Raw genomic sequence first — 20,439 nt, 5'->3', positions numbered from 1 at the left:
GCACGTTTCCTGGGCCCTCGGCAGCGATATCCTCTAATGCGCATTCGCACGGAAGTAACTTATGAACGTGGGTTATATGCTCTTCCAGTTCCCCAAAATATAAAACAATGGTTGTGAATTCATTTTAAGAAAGTCCATTAACGGTGTTCGTGATGCCGTGTTTGCGTTTTAGCCCCGTGACATAGGAGTAGGGAACGCGCAGCGATTTGGAACGCGGCGCCGCGTCTGTCCCGCAGCGCGCCGGACTGAAAATCCCAAATCGCTCTAATTCAGCGGCAGGCGTCGATGAGGAAGTTGCCCGCTGGTGTCGGAGTTGCGTGGTCTCTGGAGCAGAAATCCCCGCCGAACTCAGGTGAGCCACAGCCCGCGCTGCGTTCGGCGCTCCTCGCTGGTTTTTTTGTCCGACGTTCCAGAATGTTCCGTTATAACGGCGGAACGTGATCGATTGGTTGATTGATTGATTGGTGGTGTGTTGGACGTGTAACGGTGATTTGCGTGTGTTGGCAGCGTTTAAACAGGGCCGATGGACCCGCGCAAAGTGTCCGAGCTGAAGGCCTTCGTGCAGCTGTGCACCAGTAATCCCTCCGTGCTGCACCTGCCCGAGCTGGATTTCGTCCGGACCTGGCTGCGTGGGTCAGTGTGGATCCTCTGTCTTTATTGTGGTGCCTTTAATATCACATTTAATGTTATTATTCTCCTAAAACGCCTTCATTGACCAGTGAACTTCTTACTGGGACGTTCGCCCACTTTCCAATGACTCCTAACCAGGGGCCTGTCCAGTGTGGGTCTGGGATGATTCTGGGGTGGCATACATGTCTTACCAAAAATCCAGCATATATATACACATATGCTGTGCTGAGAGATAATGAGCTGGGACAGAGTTGGGAGAAAGATGACATTTTTACATTTTACATTTACAGCATTTATCAGACGCCCCTTATCCAGAGCGACTTACAATCAGTAGTTACTGGGACAGTCTCCCCCTGGAGCAACTTAGGGTTAAGTGTCTTGCTCAGGGACACCCGGGTCTTCTGGTTCATAGGCGAGTGTGTTACCCACTAGGCTACTACCACCCTGAGAGAGAGTAAAACGATTCATTTGAAATGTGATGATTCTGGTGCAAATGTCTCCCCAGGTTGGGAGCAGATATCCCCTCGCCTGCTGCGAACGACTCGTCCTGCCCGAAGGTAAAGTAAGCGCGGCTGTAATCACGACGCGTGCCGCGTGCCAGAATCTGCTGTAAAAGAGGCGTGGCACTGTCTGCTGTGTTCAGGGGGAGTGTCCCTGCTCAGGAGCCCCGCCCCCGACTTCCGGCCCAGAGCCGACGCCCCCGTCCGAGAGCGAGGAGAGCGAGCTGGGTAAGCCCCCCCCCCCCCCCCCCCCCCCCCCCGGGAGAATGAGCCCCGCCTGTGGCGCCCAGGTACGGTCTGACACTCTCCGCTCTGCACCGCCAGAGATCGACGACGAGGGGGTGATCGAGCCGGACACGGACGAGCCGCAGGAGATGGGAGACTACGAGAACCTGGAGGTGAGTAAAGTTTTTTTTTAAATTCGGATGGCGGTGTGCGGTGTGAACTCGCGGCCTTTTTCAGGTTACAGATGAAATGATGGACCAGGCCAATGAGAAGAAGGTGCAGGCGATTGAAGCGATGGGAGAAGGTGGGTGTTGCCGTGCGCTGCTTTTCCCTCCATTTATCTCGCTGCAAAGTGTTTTATTTGATATCATATAGATTCTCCTTGAAATAAACGTTGCATGCGTCGTGTTACCTTGTTCCCTTGGTAACCGGGGCGTGTCCTCCACGTTCTTCGCTGTGTTACAGGAGACCTGCAGAAAGCTCTGGACCTTTTCACCGAGGCCATCAAGCTCAACCCCTGCCTGGCCATCCTGTACGCCAAGCGCGCCAGGTGAACGCGCGTTTCCGGGGACACTTGAACCCGGGTCTCCTGGTTTTAAATGGCGTAAACGCAATAAGAAGTAACGCACGCTTGTCTCTCACGCAGCGTCTACATCCGCATGCAGAAGCCCAACGCCGCGGTGCGGGACTGCGACCGCGCCATCGACATCAATCCCGACTCGGCGCAGCCGTACAAGTGGAGAGGGAAGGCGCACAGGTCCGCGTGCAGCAGGTTTTACGTCGCGTGGGCGGGCGAGGACGCGGACCCGTAGTCGGAAGGTTGCCGGTTCGAATCCCGACCCGCCCAGGTCCCCGGGCGCCTGTCATGGGGCCCACTGTCACCGAGGGTGACGCGTGTCACCGCGTTTCACAATGACCGTCGCTTCACCGCAGGCTGCTCGGCCACTGGGAGGACGCGGCGAAGGACCTGGCGATGGCCTGCAAGCTGGACTACGATGACGACGCCAGCACCCTGCTGAAGGAGGTTCAGCCCAAGGTAACGCCGCGCATCGCACACGCATCGCACACGCCGCACGCTTCTCCCCGCCGAACGCCGGCATCTGAACTCGCCGCGCCCCCACCAGGCCAACAAGATCGTGGAGCACCGGCGCAAGTACGAGCGCAAGCGGGAGGAGCGGGAGCTGCGCGAGCGGCAGGAGCGCGTCAAGAAGGCCCGGGACGAGCACGCCCGGGCGCAGAGGGTGAGTGGGCCGCCGCGCCCTCTAACCGCGCCCTCTAACCGCGCCCTCTAACCGCGCCCTCTCCCTGCCCGCAGGAGGAAGAGGCCCGGCAGCAGGCGGGCGGCGCCGCCGCCGCGGGAGGATTCCCGGGTTTCCCGGGTACGGTACACTTTACTTTTCAGACGTTTTTATCCAAAGCGACTTACAAGAGGACGACACCAGCAATTCTCATTCGGTTTCTATAGATTTTAAGTTCAAAACTAGGAGCCCCAAAAAGGTCCAACTTGTCAGGAATAGAACATGCCGGGAAGCGGGACAAGTTTGGGTTTTTTTGTGCGTGTGTAAGTGTTGGATTCGTCTGAAATACTCAACCCGGTGTGTGTTTTCAGCTGCTTCTTAAAGGTGGTGGTGGTCTCGGCTAGTCGAATGGGGCAGGACAAGTTGTCCCACCAGCCAGGGACAACATAGGAGAACAGAGTGGATTGGGATCGGAGACCCTGTGAAGAGGGGATTTTCAGTCTGGTTTCGTGTGCAGATCTGAGAGGGCGTGCAGGAGGGTATCTGGCTAGTAGTGTGTTGGTGTAAGAGGGAGAACTTCCATTTACAGCCCTGTAGGCAGCATCAAGGATTTAAACTGGATGTGAGCAGCTACCGGGAGCCGGTGGAGAGACGTGAGAAGAGGCGGGACGTGGGGGTGTTTTGGCTGGTTGAAGATGAGGCGGGCTGCCACATTTTGGACCATCTGGAGGGGTTTTATGGTGACCGCAGAGGCTCCAGCCAGGAGAGAGTTACAATAGTCCAGTTTGGAGATGACCATCACCTGGACAAGGAGCTGCGTAGCCTGTTGTGAGAGAAAAGGCCGAATCTTACGAATGTTGTAGAGAGTGAACCTGCAGGATCTGGAGATCGCAGCAACGTGATGTTCAGACTCAGTTTGTCGTCAATCCAAACTCCGAGGCTTTTTGCAGACGTCGCGGGTGTTAACAGTAGTGAGACGATTTGAATTGAGAGGTTTTGCTGAGGGGAGTTGGTGCCCGGAAAGATCTCAGTTTTGGATAAGTCCAGTTGAAGGTGTCGCTCAGACGTCCATGCCGATATGTCCGGGTCGAGATTTTTGTTGCAATAGACCGCGTATTCGGGCTTTATTCTAATCTGACTTGAAGTAACCGTGTGATGCCGCAGGTGGAGCGGGGTTCCCTGGTGGAGCGCCACCGTTCGGGATGCCAGGCCTGGACAAGCTTTTCAACGATCCTGAGGTTCTCATGGCCATGAAGGTAAAGAGCGTTCGGCGACTGTTACACGTAATTACGAAGCGCGTCCAGCATCGCTCGTACGGGATGCGCGCCTGGCTATTGAACCACTGACCACCGCCCCACGAGGGCGCCGTAGGCGTGGCTCGTGTAGAAATGTCTCCTGAAGCGCGTTACGTGGCAGGATTACTCGGTAATGCCGTTAACCACGCCTACTTCTTGAGCGTTTGGTTTGTAGGGTATTTTTAATAGAAATGGACCTGAACAGAATCACTTTTTCAGGATCCAGAAGTGATGGCAGCTTTCCAGGACGTGGCTCAGAACCCGGCCAACATCGCCAAGTACCAGAACAACCCCAAGATCATGGCCCTCATTTCCAAACTGAGCTCCAAGTTCGGGGGCCCGCAGGCCTGAGAAGATGCGGAGGAGCGTGGGGTGTGGCTGGGGTTGGGAACGTGGCGCCCGGTTTTAGGTGGGAAGCTGTAGGTTTACAGTGTAATTCGTGTTGTAAAATGAAATTGGCCCGTCTGTCCTCCTCGCCCCTCCAGAGTGAAGGCAGCTCTTTGCGTTTGACGCCATTAAGGAAAAGGCATGAGATGTTCTGTAGCAGGGGTCTCTGCCCGCCTGCTGTCCCCCCCCTCAGGTTCTTTTCTTCCTCCCCTCCACTTGCTGTCATGTAACATAACGCTCGCTCGCCATAATAATCTTACAACTGGCGGGGAAAATCTGTTCAAATTTCTATCTGGATTGAAGAAACCTTGTTTCATTAAAAAATAATTGTCAAAAGTGTGTGTTTAAAGTGAGATTTTTCTTTTTTTTTTCTACCCATCCAGCCCTTTTTGTTGGCGTAATTTGACACACAGAAGATGAATTTTACTGATGTTTAAAGGGGAGGAGCCTGTAGGCACGATTGACAGCTACAGCCCCCCCAGAATGCTGATTGGCTTGATTGCCAATGAATTTTTTTCACTATATAATAAAAAAACAATTGATCCAAATAACAACGCAGCATCGAGTGTTAATCTCAGAAGAACAGTAACGGGGCCTGCAGACGGGAGGACAAGGTTTTGCTGCTAATCTCCCCGCCGGGATTAAAGATTTGCACCGTGCCAGACGGGAGGTGGAGCAGCTCGCGGTCTGAGCTGCAACCAAAAGCACGTAGTCCGGTGGTGAAGGAAAACTTCAGCTTGTTCGCGACTTACATCGGATCGTAACTAAATGAGAAGAATGTCATGATGGAGTTCCCATGCTTTTAAAAGGGCTTCAAATCCCGATCCGCCAAGGTGCCACTGAGCAAAGCACCGTCCCCACACACTGCTCCCCGGGCGCCTGTCATGGCCGCCCACTGCTCACTCAGGGTGATGGTTAAATACAGAGGACAAATTTCACTGTGTGCACCGTGTGCTGGGCATCACATGTGACAATCACTTCACTTTACAATATGGTGGACCAAGTCATATTCAAAAAGATGCATAAACAGAGAAAACGTTTGCTTTTGGTCAAACTGAACTTTATTATTTACAACAGAACAAGGGGGTGCAATCTAAGAACAACAATTTAAACTTGGACATGAGACAGAATCAGGGATGACATCAGGAAAGCCAGAAAATTGTCCAAATATGCACTTCTAATGTCCATACCTGAAAGGAGGGAAAAGAGGTGAAGTGAAGCGCCGTTGTGAAGAGAAGGATGAAGAACATACATAAATTCACACTTACTTCTGGAACTCCCACTCTCTGTTGTCCAGGGGACACACTTGTCTGGTCTTCAGCCAGCGGGAGATGCAGTGGAAGTGAAAAGCGTGCTGACGAGAACACGTACAGTTCAGTCATTTTACTTCATGATGGAAGTATCAGACCCGCCATATTTATTTATACAGCACTTAGAATTAAAATTCAGAATGTAATGAAGTAAATGCTCACATTGCACACCCCCCAGGCCACCGTACACTCCTCTGACGTCGCGGACGCCTGGTTCGCTTGACACTCGATGCCTAAAAAGGAGAGAGGGGGAATTTTATACCTCCACATGGAATAACGTCATGGGCGATAAGTTTATATCTTTTTATGCCAGTGTACTGCGACTAGGAACCTTCCCAAGGGATTTTTTTTAAGTTCTACCTACCTAAGAAGCATCTTCACACACTTTGGGGCATGCAGGAGACCGGTGTACGAGTACGACAGAAGAAAGTGCAAAGTGGCACTTTTTCTCTTGGTGGCGCTATACCAAGGTGTCAAATTTCATATGTGGATATGATTATGATATGAGACTACATTTCACAGAAATATTCATTCAATCTCGATTGCTCAATGTTTAGAGAAATTTATCAAATTTCAAGACCGTTCCAGTTGTCAAAAAAATGCTTCGCAAATTGCCATGTTCTACATTCAAGCCAAACTTGGAGTGAATCCGATCCAGTTTCTAGGATCCTACTTTCAAATTCCTTTGTATGAGAAAATGAGCTATCGAGTGTTTCATAAATTAGTCTTAATGAGATACAAGTAGGGTGGTAGTAGCCTAGTGAGTAACACACTCGCATATGAACCAGAAGACCCAGGTTCAACCCCCACTTACTACCATCGTGTCCCTGAGCAGGACACTTAACCGAGTGTCTCCAGGGGTGGACTGTCCCTGTAACTACTGACTGTAAGTCGCTCTGGATAAGGGTGTCTGGTAAATGAGAGATACAGGCACGGTCTGTGTGTGAGCTTTGCGTGAATTGTGATGTGCGGGGCAGTAAAAGTGTGTTTTTGTGCATAGGAAGCACCTGAAAAACGATGAGAGACGTCTACGGGAAGGAGAATAACAATAATGATCTCTTTCGATTCTGTGCTAGTGGACGAGGGGGGTCACACCTCCTGCCGGGAGATTTGAAGGAGCTACTCACAGAGGTCCATGATGTGATTCCTACAGATGGCACAGTTGTCCACCACGATGTCCCACGCCCAAAGTGCCACGGCGTTCCACTGGAGGGGACGAAACAATGAATTTATACCAAGTTTCTTCCACATCCACTCACACAAACCACTGCTGCGTTTTACTTGCCCCGTCACGGAAACGTCTGATTGGTTTAAAAGAACAGCACACGTCCTGTCGGTGTACGTGATTGGCTACAAAGGCAGCGTCGCGTCTTTCAATTGGCTGTAACGCGACGACCAACGGCCCTGAATACGACGTGCATTTAGGTGTAAAAAAGAAGTTCGTGATTCGTAGTGCCACCATCGGTTTTGATTAGTTTGGATTTTCAGGGCCGTCCGGAAATGGCCCGGGCGGGTGGAGAACCAACTTCCCGTTGCGAGGGTAGCAGCTAAAGTTCGCATAGAGCAGCCTAATTCCTACCACAGTTATCAAAGTAGAAGGGTGAGCTCGACAGACCACATTAGAAATGTTGGAAATGTTCCATGCGCGGCCTTCACTGCCGGCCGACGGGCGGATAAATAAAACGCGCACTCATTATCGGTGGATGCTAACGCTAGCAGACCACAAGGCCGCACGCCAAAATGCGGCGACCGCTCGCCACGGGCCGCAAATACACGCAGTGCCTTCAAATGGTGAATAAATGCGCAACTCGACGAACGCGTCGAGCTACCTTCTTGACTTCGAAGCGCTTCTTGCTGCCACCGCTGTTTGTTCCGCTTGGCGTATCCACGTCCATCGCTGCAGCCATCTTCCCCTTCCAGGCGGTAATGACGTACAGCGCATGCGCCCGAGAATGTGCACAACTTTACTCACAATTATACTCGGACCTGATGCTATTAAACGACACGTTAGCGTTAGTTTACGTGGAAATAGACGTGCTTATCCAATCGTTAAAATACGCCATTGTATAAAATGTGGGGGGGAAAAGGGCAGGTTCCACCGAGATTTGAACTCGGATCGCTGGATTCAGAGTCCAGAGTGCTAACCATTACACCATGGAACCACGCACGTGCTCAGCTAGAATAACCATCGACTTAACATGTCAAAGACCGCTGAGCTGCACTTTTTTCACTGTAGGTGTTGACACATGTTGTTGTAGGCCAGGTAAAGATGATCTGGGGAGTCCCAGTGAAGGTTGGGGTCCTACGTGCTCAGCTAGAATAACCATCCACTTAACATGTCAAAGACCGCTGAGCTGCTCATTTTTCACTGTAGGTGTTGACACATGTTGTTGTAGGCCAGGTAAAGATGATCTGGGGAGTCCCAGTGAAGGTTGGGGTCCTACCTCCAGAGTGGTGAGATGCAGAGATCCAGACCATACTGGAGGCTCCAGAGAAACTGCTGGACTCTCCCTGCTGAAGGTAGTAAGTAAGCCAGTTGCATAGTCTTCCACACCAGACAATAAAGATATTCGGATTCTGGGGTATCAACAAGTACACTACGAAGATTGTAAATGTGAATAACATGGCCCCCTGTGAGGATTAGGATTTTGTCCACAGTGATCCACGCAGGAATATACTGTATTTTGTTTACTGTATTTTTCTCTGCAGACTTCTTGTCTGCAGCCAATCCTGACAACTATCTCAATTTTACTGATAAAAATATCATTTTAAAATATTATAAATAAAGAAATATCATTTATAAATAAAATATCATTTTAAACATTGGTTTTGAACCACTGCAGCATTATCAAGCTTTAGGCCAATTTCAAAGTTACCCTTTTTATATATATGTGTGTGTGTGTGTGTGTGTCTTTTTGAACAGAATGGCAATACTGGAAGTTTTTCAGTCTGGGTTTAAATCACATTACAGTACAGAATAGGCTCTGTTAAGAGATTTTAATGACATTCTCTTAGCAAACGATTCAGGGGACTCTGTATTACTTTTGCTTCTCGGTTTAACAGCAGCTTTTGATACAGTTGTTCGTGTTATTCTTGCTTCAAGGCTGGAGCATTGGGTGGGTATTAGGGGTCCAGCCTTCAAATGGTTCAAATCAAATCTGTGTGGTAGGAGCTTCTGCGTCTCTATTAAGGACTCCTTTTCATCCTCTATGGCGCTTCTGAGGGGGATACCACAGGGCTCCATTCTGGGTCCTCTTTTATTCTCATTGTGAAAATCTAACCCCAACGACACCCCAGGGTTTGGTAGGAGTATACAACCGGTCCAATAATTTTATCAAATTTAGCATTTTTTGTTGGACTGAAGCACACACCCCTTGGTCACATTAACAACCTGATCACAATGAAAACTCAACATACGTACAGAAAACTGCAACACCATTAACACAGAATACTAATGAAAAAAAACAAACCCACACAAACCAAACCAAAAAACTAGCACTACGTAGTTCGGAGCGCTGGCCATGTGGGGGAAAAAATATGAAAGTGGAAAAAAATGTAAATGTTGCCTGGATGGCCCTGCAGGTTCCCAGGAACGGTCCCTCTCCTTGCATAGGATCCTGAAAGAGCTTCTAACAGGACTATAACAGGTGAAATACAGGGGATGGAGCACAGCATGGAGTCATTTACATTTATAGCATTTACCAGACATCCTTATCCAGAGCGCAGTCCCCCCCCGGAGACACTCAGGGTTAAGTGTCTTGCTCAGGGACACGATGGTAGTAAGTGGGATTTAAACCTGGGTCTTCTGCTTCATAGGCGAGTGTGTTACCCCACTAGGCTACTACACCCCTACCACCCTGGAGTCCAGACACTTCAGATCACCATGGATACGAGCAGTGTCATAAAGCCTTAAAGGCGACTACACAGAATTGTACCATGCACTCACAACATATACCAGTCACACTAAATCACCAGGGTCACAAAACACAATGTTTCTTTTCATATCTATGCAGATGACTTCCCCTGAAGTGTAACAAGCGGTGCTCGACCCAGCCTCTGCTCGACTGTCTGACTGATGTCAAGAGGTGGATGGTGAGACAGAATGTATGCTTTTTGGTAGTGGTGAGCCCTGGTGACCCCCTTGTGAAAAGCACTGATTACAAACCTAAGTGTTAAAATGGACTCAACTCTGAAAATGGATGCACAGGTTAACAATATTGTAAAATCGTGCTTTTTTTCAGCTGAGGCGCCTGTCTAAACCTAAGCCAGTCCTTTCCAAACGAAATCTGGAAACAGCATTACATCCCGCCTTCACTTCTGTAATTCTTTGCTTTTTGGGATCAGCCAGACATCTCTAGCTCGCCTTCAATTAGGACAAAAAGCAACTTGCACGATTTCTCACTGGTACAAAATCACGGGACCCCGATCTTAGCCTCACTACAGCGACTCCCTGTCTGTTCTACAGTCTGTTCTAAAATGATTTTATTAGTTTTTAGATCACTGAAGGTCTCGACTCTGGCCTGTTTATCAGACCATCTCCAGTCTTAAACTCCACTGTTCTCTCAGGCCTTCAGACCAGAGACTATTGTCTGTTCCTCGGTCACATTACAAGCTCGGAGGTGACAGGGCCTTCACGGTGGCCGCACCCACGTCTATGGAAGGACCTGCCAATCACTGTGTTAGAATCTCATTTAAAAACTCACTTTTTCACCCTGGCTTTTAACCCAGTGTGACGGGGTTCTTATACAGTGTTCTTATGCAGACCTTCCTTAACTCTTTTACTGTGTTGTTTTAAATGTTTTCTGTTTTACTCGACCCCTTCTTTCATTCAAATTGCTGCTTCTCTCTTATTTTATTTCATACTGTTTTCTTTTTATTCTTTATTTTTAATAAACTTTTTTCCATGTCTGTCCTGTTCCTGATAATTTATTATTATTATTTTTTTATTTATTTTAACGTAAAGCACTTTGTTGTAGTATACTACTAAATATGGTACGGTATTCTACTCCTTACCACTGGAAACAGCCATTAATTCTCTCCTTTCCTCACCTTCCCTTTCCATGGGTCATCTCTGTCCACTATCTTCCAAATTCGAAAGGACTTCTCCCCCTGCTCCCTGGCTGTCTCGCTGCAGGGACGAAATACCTCACACCTACTGTATTATCAGATTCTTCTGTACAAATTCCCCACTAACCTCACCTCTGCTAAAACTGAGCAAAACTGGAACCCTCAAATACTTCACAACATACTCTCATCTCTACTCAATCCTCCCGCCCAGCTTCCCTAACCGCTGAAGAGTCTACAACCCCTACTCCACCAACGACTCGACCAATTTTCAAAGCCTACATTAGGATGAAGCCATCCAGATCACATGTACAGGCGATCCAACCACCTGTCCACTGGATCCAGTCCCCTCCACGAATCTCCAAACCGTCTCTCCGGACCTCACGTCATAAATGGATCGATTACATCTGGCCACGTAACGAGCCGGGGTTCTTCCAATCCTGAAGAAAAGCCACCGCTGATCCTGCAGACATCAGCAACTACAGACCAGTGTTTCTTTTCTCATTTCTTTTAAAAGCCTTCACTTCATCAGTCTCAGAACAACCTTATTGTTCTTATTCTCATCAACCTCAAGCAGCATTCTGTACAGTTAAGCACGTTGGAAATAAATAAGTAGCACTTGCCATAAAGCTGCAGCACAGCACACGGCGTTACAGTGAAATGTGTCCTCTGCTTTTAACCATCACCCTTAGTGAGTAGTGGGCGGCCATGACAGGCGCCCAGGGAGCAGCGTGTGGGGACATGTGATCTGTCCCTGCCAGTAACTTTGGAAGCCCATAAACATGATCATGGAACTTCTGAAATCCGTACACGAGTCCCAAGCTCTCCTTTTCAACTTGTGCGTACCTGCACTCAGCACTGGTCATCGTTCTTGACGCATTGGCCACTGGTCTCCAGATGATTGATGACGTGTCCATTTGTCTACATGTTCAGATGTCCCTCGTCTCATGCCTCTTATGTTCTATCAAACATGCAGTTGTGGATGATTTTCCAACAGAATTGATCATGCCTAGTGTACGTAACATATATTTTAGTCTGTTAGACTTGGCATATCCAGTATTGCTTTTATTTTGCTTTCATCCAGTTCTACACCTTCTGCTTCCGACAACTTGTCTCTGAGAAAGGTGATCTCCTTCACTCCAAACTGACATTTTGACTTGTTCAATTTCAATCCAAAGCTGTGGACTCGTTGAACCCTGTCATTGTGTTGCTCCATTGTAGATCCCCAGAACACCATATCATCCACACACATACGTACATCCTCAACGCCCTCTATGATGCGCTGATGGCCTCCGTGGTTATATCTGGAAATTGATTCACTATCGATTGATTCACGCTGTCCCATGCATTTACATTATTAATGCAATAGACCCACTTCACTAAGCCTACATTTACATTTACAGCATTTACCAGAGCGACTTACAATCAGTAGTTACAGGAACAGTCCCCACCTGGAGACACTCAGGGCTAAGTGTCCTGCTCAGGAAGTGGGATTTGAACCTCGGTCTTCTGGTTCAAAGGCGAGTGTGGTACCCGCTAGGCTACTACCACCCTGTTAGCCTAAGTGCTCACATGCAGTGTCAGTAATGAATCATGTCCCTCAGATGATGCTCTTCACCTTTACTCTGCATTTGCCTTTTGTTTTGATGCTTTGTCCATTCAACCCATTTGTCCTGCCCAACACAGTGGGGCAGTGGTGGCCTAGCGGTTAAGGAAGCGCCCCCCGTAATCAGAAGGTTGCCGGTTCCAACCATGAGGTGCCACTGAGCAAAGCACCGTCCCCACACACTGCTCCCTGGGCGCTGGTCATGGCTGCCCACTGCTCAATCAGGGTGATGGATTAAATGCAGAGGACAAATTTCACTGTGTGCACCGTGTGCTGTGCTGCTGTGTATCACATGTGACAATCACTACACACTTTAGAACACATTTTGCATCTGGTCTCTGTTCAGCCTCTATTAGCTGGACATCAGCCTGTGCCACCATGAATCCACGAAGAATGAATCTGCGAGGACCGTTTCTTCCACTGTGGGGACACGGTCACCTCCATTCTGTTTTACTTCTGAATAGTATTGCTTTGCATATACTAAGGATACTAAAGGATTTCTTCCTTTACTGTACAGAAAACGGCAGTGTTTTAGTAAGTATAGTTTAATGTGTATATATGTATATATTTTTCTTTTATGATTGCACTATGGGGGGGTCTGTGTGAAACATTATTTCAATACACGGTGTACTGTGTACACTGTCGTACTGACAATAAACCAACCTTGAATCTTGTATTAACACGCTGCGTGCAGTTCAGTAGCCAGCAGGCGGCGCCATAACTCCACCAAATGACCCGATCTGGCCACAGAAAAACTAGACTAAAATAAAACGATCTGATTTATTTGATATAATTTACTCTCCTACTCGATCAATGCATAAAATATTATAAACATTTTATGGAACACTATATAATCACTAGATACTCAACAGGTAGCTTCACCCAACACGATCTTCAGTGGGGTCAGGTGACCCCGGTGATCCTGAGACGTTAACATTCATTACGTGTATGTGTGGAACGTCCAGTCATTGACGATTACATGTGAGCGTCTGATGTGATGGTCCTCTTTCTTTTCGGTTGGCCCTGTGGCTGGGGGGTGGCATCTGTCACTCCACGCCTTCCCATGGCCTCAGCGGTCGGGGTTGGCAGTTGTGGGCAGCCTTCCAGCCGCCTCTTCACGTGTGCTGGACAAGCTCCTGTGAGAGCTCTTTCAGGAAGAGCCGCCACGCTTTGGTGACCTGGGTGCTGGATTCTGGGAGCCGTGGGAAAAAACGTTTTATACGCATTTAGGGCACCGATGGCGAGGAGGTTGCACCACAGGCCCATGGTGTCCTGCTATAGAGAATAACCACTTCTGTTCTTGGACATAGCTGGCCACAGTAACACTGCCGTGGAATTCAAACCTCCCTGGACATGGCAGCCTTCATCAGAGGACGGCTTGATTCATGAATCTGCTGCAGTACTCCCGGACAACGTCTTCCCCATCCCATCTGTTCAGCATGGGATGCATGCATTACCAGAAGACCCAGGTTCAAACCCCACTTACTGCCATCGTGTCCCTGAGCAGGACTCTTAACCCTGAGTGTCTCCAGGGGGGGACTGTCCCTGTAACTACTGACTGTAAGTCGCTCTGGATAAGTGCGTCTGGTAAAGGCTGTAAATGAGATGAAAAGCTGCCTGCGGTTGAACAAGAATCACTGAATGCCACCACAAGAGGTCGCTGTAACCAGAAACAGAGGGCTCGTAGTACATTTACAGCATTTACTAGACGCCCTTATCCAGAGCGACTTACAATCAGTAGTTACAGGGACAGTCCCCCTGGAGCAATTTAGGGTTAAGTGTCTCACTCAGGGACACAATGGCAGTAAGTGGGATTCGAACCCGGGACTTCTGGTTTATAGGCGAGTGTGTTACCCACTAGGCTACTACCATCCTGGTTGACCAGGAACAGGTCTCGTATGTGTAGACCATATGGCCTGTTTCCGTCCACAGGACTTGGTCATCAGAACGCAAGACACGGCGAATTTCTTCAGATCTTTCAATGGCCATAGTGGGATTTTGTATAGGACGTCCAAACTGCTCACAGATTGCTCCATCCCAGTCCCTCTCACTTCCTGCAAGAAGGCCATTCATTCGACTTCGGGGACATTTCTCCTCTAGCTGTTGCTACTCTCCCGTCACATATCATCATGTTTGACTCTCCAACTCAGTCAATAAAATAAAACATTAAAAACATTAAGAATCACTAGACACTGCAACAGAGGAGCGCATTTCAGAGGACCAGAGGAAGAGACAGCGTCCCTGTTTTTAAAGATGCGAGATATTCACGTTTTACTTTCTTGAGATCGAACAGTTGATGTGCTTCGCTACAACTCCGAATCTAACTTTCAGGGATTTGGATTTATGGCAGCATAAGAGGAAATAGCAAAATAAATACACACAAAAAAAACATCCCTTTCAATTATTATAATGATGACAGGACATTTAAATAGTATTTATTACATTTACCTGGCTGCCGTTTTTTTTTTTTTTTTTCGGATTTTGACGTTTCTTTATAAAAAGATCCCAGAAGGGGACATGTGAATCTCTCAGTCCTGCTCAGTCTATTCCACTGAATTTGCAAATAGTCCAACGCTGTCCCTTTGCGACCCGGCGGTGGGGAGGGGGTCCCGTCTCAGGCGTCAGGCCTGATCCTCTGCAGGGTGGACTTCAGACGGTCTCTGGCGCTGGAGCACGAATCGCAGGCCTTGCTGTGTCTGGAGGGTGAAACGGTTTTATTTGGATGCGGCGTGGCCTTCATCCGTAGCCGTCTGGGGAGGGGGGTGTTACCTGGAGAGGAAGGCGTGCAGGACGTCAATGTGCTCCTGCGGGAAGTAGTCCTGCTGCACCACGTGCTCCAGAACAAACAGGTGGCCTTCCACCACCCGCATGGGCTTCACCTTGTCTTCACTCTAAACCACACATTTCAGTTAGACACTCGTTTGATCATTAGGGGAAATGTAGGAACAAACAGAATCAGGGCTGCTGCCTGAATGGTACCTTCAGTAGACCAAGCATCACCAGCAGAGAGGAAATGAACTGGAAGCTCTGGAAGGACTGGCTGGAGAAGGCTTTCCTAAGCACTGCATCTGCAAACACACCATTTCAGATTCCTCTCAGACTAGATAAAAAGTGAAGTGATTTTCACTTGTGAAACACAGCAGCACAGCACACGATGCACACAGTGAAAGGTGTCCTCTGCATTTAACCCATCACTCTGAGTGAGCAGTGGGCACCATGACAGGCGCCCGGGGAGCAGTGTGTGGGGACGGTGCTTTGCTCAGTGGCACCTCAGTGGCACCTTGGTGGATCGGGATTCGAACCGGCAACCTTCTGATTACGGGGCCGCTTCCTTAACTGCTGGGCCACCACGTCCCCATCATGACGTATAATCTGTCCTCAATGTGCGTGTCCGGACACAAATGTACAGACAGCGAACTTCTTCAGAGAAAGTCAGAAGCTGAAGTAAAATCGTATGATCTTTACTGTTGTCCTCATTTAAAAAACAGACACATTTACAAAGATCAGTGCGGTACTCTCCTTACCGACGATACCTTCACAAGGCAGCTTTACGCCGTGAGGCACGTCAGAGCACCGTGTGACTGGGTCAGCCTATCAGAGGATGGCTGGAGTCATCATTACAGAAAGTGCTCATTTACGTCCCCGTAAGACGGAACAACGTACGAGGTGCATTATTTGATTGACATAATAAAAGTGAAGATGACAGTCTTTTACCAACACTGTCCAGGACCGCGTTCTTCACGTCCTCCTCCTCCTTATAAACTGAGGAGATCTTCAGGAAGGCCTCGGCTGTTGCACCAGCATTTCCTACATCCACCTTCGAGACAATCCAGAAAACAGACTTTATTTTGTGCCGAGACACATTCTGACGTCTGCTGGATACGGATATTTCTGGAACGTTACCTGCTGTTCAATAAGCAGGGCTCTCTTGGCCCCCAGGCGAAGCAGCTTGTCTGGGGAGGGGAAACTAAGGAACGATCCGACATCGGGAGGGCGAGGGGCAGAAGGTGGCGTGGTCACCTGCAGGGAGGTCGTGACAGAGCAGGCTACTGGGTATATTGTTCCATGGTCAAAACGTTGGGAAAGTCTTCAACTGACCTGATTCACCCCACTGTCCTCTGCCTCATCCTCCTCATCCACATCTTCCTCTTCGTTGTCATCATCGTCGTCATCATCATCGTCGTCGTCGTCATCATCATCATTTTCATCAACATCATCATCATCATCATCATCTCCAGGTTCACCCTCATCATCACTGCAGTGTACGGTATAAAGATCAGAAGGATATTAGTCCAACCAGAGGTCCATTCCCTGACCAGAGCGTCAGCAACGTGATGTCAGCGATCACCATTTAACGTCTCATAAGAGCCACTGACCCTGGAACTGCAACCATGGCAACGCAGCCACAGCCCGGTGTAGATTTTTTTTATGACTGGTTAAAACTATTTATTGTGTGGAGGAACACATCATGTTCTTTAGCTCAAACATAAACTTTATTTATAACATAGTCATAATCAATAATAACACGGTACGCCAACATATGACTCGATCTCTTTGACCGGGATTAATAACGTTTCTGATTGCGGTTACCTGAGCGAGCCCAGCAGTTCTCCCATGTTCATGCTCTCCAAGGTCTCCCGCAGAGCCTCGCAGCCTTCCTCACCTAGACTGTTACCTGAAACGGCACGTTCAGTTCAGCGCGAACACGCGGCTTCTACGCGACTCTGAAGATGTATGAAGTACCGTTCAGGTCCAGCTTCTCCAGATGCTCTTTGCGGTGCACAGCCCTCGCCACCACCAGCGCAGCTTCCTCTGTAATCTCTCCAAACGACAGGTTGAGTTCCTGCAGGTCATAAATACATCCTACTGCTCTATACGAACCACTCTGAAGGGTAGATCTGGGGGGTGCTAGTAGCGCTGTAATGGAGTCTGTGGTTAAAATGCACGAGGCCTTTACCTTCAGGAGAGGCAGGCCCTCAGTTAGAGCCTCTGCGATGGCAGCGGCTCCCTCAGAGCGCACCAGGCAGTCACCAAAGTTGATCACCTGCACACTGCGCAAGTGCTTCAGTGCCTGAGCATGGGAAGGAATGGGGGTTAAGTCATGTATCCATAACCTACCCATCCCTTATTCAACAATTTATTAGAATAATAACCGTGAAGAACGTGGCACAAACGATACCATGCTACCTTTAGTGGCCGATCGAGACCACTGGTATTTTACAAAATCATATTGTTGCACGGTAATAAGAACACTATAGAAAAACCGGATTATTAGCAGCGCAGGGCACCGTACCTGAGCCATGGCGATTGCCCCTTTCTTGGTAAACGTGTTGTCGTTGAGGTTGACCACACGGAGCTGGGAGTTGTGCTGCAGAGCATTAGCCAGCGCAGTGACTCCCGGGTGGTTGATGCCATTCTGGGGCATGTGCACCTCTTCCAGGCTGCCAATCATCTGAAATTCAACATGCATGCAGACGTAGTCTATAACAGGACTCTGCATAATCAGGGCCATATGAAATCAGTCGTATTTTAGTTCTTCTGATTTCCACGGTTTCCGTTATAAACATTTATTCACCTAAAACTGATGTGCTAATGTAGCGGGCGGGAAAATAATAACCTGAAATATACTAAATTATATTGAATCACTGTTCAACAATCAGTGTGCTTGAGCATTTAGTCTTTTAGAAACCCTTTATTACACTCTTCCTTTTGTAAAATAAAAGTGCTTCACATTTTAAATAAATAAACATTGACGAGGCCTGGAATACAGAAGAACTGCGCAGAACCGATCGGATTCGACACTGACAGCCTCTCCGCCAGCGCTGGCCGTGCGTTTACATCCAGTCCCACCTCAACAGGAAGCGCGTGTAGCGGGCTGCAGCGGCCAGAAACGCAAAGCATACGCAATTCCGTTTTTTCTCGGATTCCGTCAAAGGGCCCTAAATGATTAATGTCATCATTACCTGGAAGGCCTGGGCAAGTGCAGTAGCTCATCGTTCTCCAGTCGGTTTTCTGCCCGCAATGAACACCTTCAGCTTGAGGGCGGCGCCTTTCGCACTCGACTGTTTGTGGCACTCGATCAGAGAGGCAGCCAAGATCTGGAGAACATTCAACAACAAGAAGAAATGACATTAAACAATGACATTATTCTACATAAAACTAGTGCCGAGACCAAGATGGACGCTTTAGTGGGGGGAGAAACAACCGCAGTAACTATGACATCGCTGTATGTTTCTGGAGAATTAAAGTGATTATTATTGTCATTGTGAGACACTGCAGCACATCACATGGTGACACGTGTCCTCTGTATTTAACAGTCACCCTTGGTGAGCAGTGGGCACCATGACAGGCGCCAGGGAGCAGTGTGTGGGGACGATACCGAGATCAAGGGGACCTCAGTTGGCAACCTTGGCGACTCGGGATTTGAACCCACAACCCTTTGATTATGAGTGCACTTCTTTTGTTTTGGAACCCGCCCCCAGCTCACCTTGCCCCCGCCGATGCCCATCCCGCAGTTGTTGAGACGAAGCTCCTGCAGGGTGGTGGCACGCCTCGCTCTTCAGCAGCTTCTCAATGCCCTTCCCTCCATCTGGCCCAAAGGCGTTGTCGCTGAGGTCAAGCACCCTTAGACGGGCACCAGCGGTCATTAGTGCAGCACCCAGGGAATTCTGGGTAGGATGCACAGAGACATGCTGCATTACAGGCAGAAACAGGACATTTATCCCAGCAGGTATCCCCACATGAGACTCACCAGTAGCAGGAGGGATCTCTGAACGCAGCCGGCCGGTGAACATGTCGCTCCAGTAGCAGCACTGAAACACATCAATGGATGAAAGGAGACCAGCGTGCGGCTCAGACTATAATTACCGTCTTATAAACGCTTCCTCTCCTGGCTGTCCTGAAACGAGCTTTGGATATCAGTCAGATAGGCTTCAGTTATATTGTAGGTTTTTTTAATGGTTTTATACTGCCGTTATACTCCGCATAGAATGAAGGGAGCAAAACGGAAGAACAAAACGTCATCCATTTATCGAGGTTGCAGATGAGTGTCCTGGAGGAAAATGGCACCAGTTAATAAAAACTGGAATATTTACATTAGAACTGAGTGTACAGCTTTTTTTTTCTTCTTTCTTTTGATGTTTGATTAATAATAATAAAACAATAAGAACGTTTACCTGGAAGTCGCTCTTGTCCTCCAAGGCTTTGGCGATGGCCTGTGCGGCTTCAACTCCAACAGTGTTCCCCTCCAGGCGAAGGGCCTGGAGCCCCTGGAACGCCTTGATGTCCCGGACAATCGTCTCCACTAGAAGCAGGAACAGAGCCCGGCATGAGTCCCAGCACTACGCGAACCGGACTGCCGCCACACGAGTCCGGAGAGCGGGGACCACGATGAGCGAAGGCGTCCTTACCCGACGCCGCGTTGTCCAGCTTCAGGGCCTTGTCCCTTGTAGCTTCAGCTCTGCTTCCCCCACCTGCGTCTTGGCCAACGAATCGGCCAACTGTGCGACATCCTCGGCAGCCATGACGAGGCCTGCACAGCAGAAACAGCAGAAACACATCACAGTCAAACACCCGAGGAGGCCGCGACTGTAAAAAATACAGAGAGACAGACATGCCTGGAGGCAACTCTTTAAAAACGGATGCTGCGTCGCAGTGGAAGCGGATTAAACATTGAATACAACACGTACGACACTTTAAACAGCACTTTAAAACAGAAACGTTGTCCTGAATAATCACGATAATCGTGAAAGTAGGTCACTGTGTGCCAATTATTTGACACAGGATAGTTATACTCGTGTGAATGTTTTATCGTTTCCCATATGGATTTGAGTCGTTTAATGCCCCGCGTTAGCATGTAGCTACAGTTAGTTCACAGAAAGAGGGCGGCTGCCGCTCCTGGATATACGACAAACATACTGTATAAATCCGGCTATCGATCAGCTTGGAGATGATAATGATGTGAACACGAAAACAGTCCGACTCGGTACCTGCTGTACGAAATGAATCGACGGAACCGGTAAACGCACTCAAAACGCGTCCTCCCGCTCGCTGGCGTGACCGAACAGCGTCACTCACCACGACTTCTCGCGTTGCACCGCGGCATTTGAGGTTGGTCCTGGGATTTGTAGTCTTTATAAAACCCGCTTATAAAACGCGTCCTTCCGCTCGCTGGAGTGACCGAAG

The 20,439-nt window shown here is 48.7% G+C and overlaps 2 protein-coding genes, 1 non-coding gene and 1 pseudogene across 3 annotated transcripts; 1 reads left to right on the top strand and 3 right to left on the bottom strand.

Annotated features, from left to right (window-relative positions):
• Positions 1 to 193: 193 nt before the first annotated feature.
• st13 (ST13 Hsp70 interacting protein) lies at positions 194 to 4,614 on the top strand. Its single transcript, XM_028987691.1, has 13 exons — positions 194 to 352; positions 508 to 633; positions 1,136 to 1,187; positions 1,274 to 1,358; positions 1,455 to 1,528; positions 1,593 to 1,659; positions 1,821 to 1,905; positions 2,002 to 2,112; positions 2,289 to 2,391; positions 2,480 to 2,596; positions 2,671 to 2,734; positions 3,758 to 3,849; positions 4,108 to 4,614. Exons 2-13 carry the CDS (start codon positions 524 to 526, stop codon positions 4,237 to 4,239), a joined length of 1,092 nt encoding a protein of 363 aa, XP_028843524.1. The 5' UTR covers positions 194 to 352; positions 508 to 523; the 3' UTR covers positions 4,240 to 4,614.
• A 704-nt stretch (positions 4,615 to 5,318) lies between these two features.
• Positions 5,319 to 7,544, bottom strand: LOC114793901 (RING-box protein 1). Its single transcript, XM_028986048.1, has 5 exons — positions 7,415 to 7,544; positions 6,713 to 6,791; positions 5,748 to 5,818; positions 5,544 to 5,629; positions 5,319 to 5,465 (listed from the first exon to the last, which is right to left on the bottom strand). Exons 1-5 carry the CDS (start codon positions 7,490 to 7,492, stop codon positions 5,453 to 5,455), a joined length of 327 nt encoding a protein of 108 aa, XP_028841881.1. The 5' UTR covers positions 7,493 to 7,544; the 3' UTR covers positions 5,319 to 5,452.
• A 131-nt stretch (positions 7,545 to 7,675) lies between these two features.
• On the bottom strand, positions 7,676 to 7,747 carry trnaq-cug (transfer RNA glutamine (anticodon CUG)). The gene has a single exon. It is a non-coding gene; the product is annotated as a tRNA-Gln (tRNA).
• A 6,467-nt stretch (positions 7,748 to 14,214) lies between these two features.
• LOC114794427 (ran GTPase-activating protein 1-like) lies at positions 14,215 to 20,413 on the bottom strand (annotated as a pseudogene).
• Positions 20,414 to 20,439: the final 26 nt, after the last annotated feature.

The sequence above is a fragment of the Denticeps clupeoides genome, chromosome 7 (genome assembly GCF_900700375.1).
Source record: "Denticeps clupeoides chromosome 7, fDenClu1.1, whole genome shotgun sequence".
Classification (NCBI taxonomy): domain Eukaryota; kingdom Metazoa; phylum Chordata; class Actinopteri; order Clupeiformes; family Denticipitidae; genus Denticeps; species Denticeps clupeoides.
The sequence above is the reverse complement of the archived record's forward strand: the minus strand, read 5'-3'. Positions and strand labels throughout refer to the sequence as shown.

What these genes read in the sequence shown, in the direction of transcription:
- st13 (XM_028987691.1), top strand. Translation starts at nt 524, where the DNA reads ATGGACCCGCGCAAAGTGTCCGAGCTGAAGGCCTTCGTGCAGCTGTGC. An exon ending in GATTGAAGCGATGGGAGAAG is followed by an intron (nt 1,660 to 1,820) that starts GTGGGTGTTGCC and finishes GCTGTGTTACAG; the next exon opens with GAGACCTGCAGAAAGCTCTG. An exon ending in TGGAGAGGGAAGGCGCACAG is followed by an intron (nt 2,113 to 2,288) that starts GTCCGCGTGCAG and finishes GCTTCACCGCAG; the next exon opens with GCTGCTCGGCCACTGGGAGG.
- LOC114793901 (XM_028986048.1), bottom strand. Translation starts at nt 7,492, where the DNA reads ATGGCTGCAGCGATGGACGTGGATACGCCAAGCGGAACAAACAGCGGT. An exon ending in AGCGCTTCGAAGTCAAGAAG is followed by an intron (nt 6,792 to 7,414) that starts GTAGCTCGACGC and finishes CGTCCCCTCCAG; the next exon opens with TGGAACGCCGTGGCACTTTG. An exon ending in GAATCACATCATGGACCTCT is followed by an intron (nt 5,819 to 6,712) that starts GTGAGTAGCTCC and finishes TCTCCTTTTTAG; the next exon opens with GCATCGAGTGTCAAGCGAAC.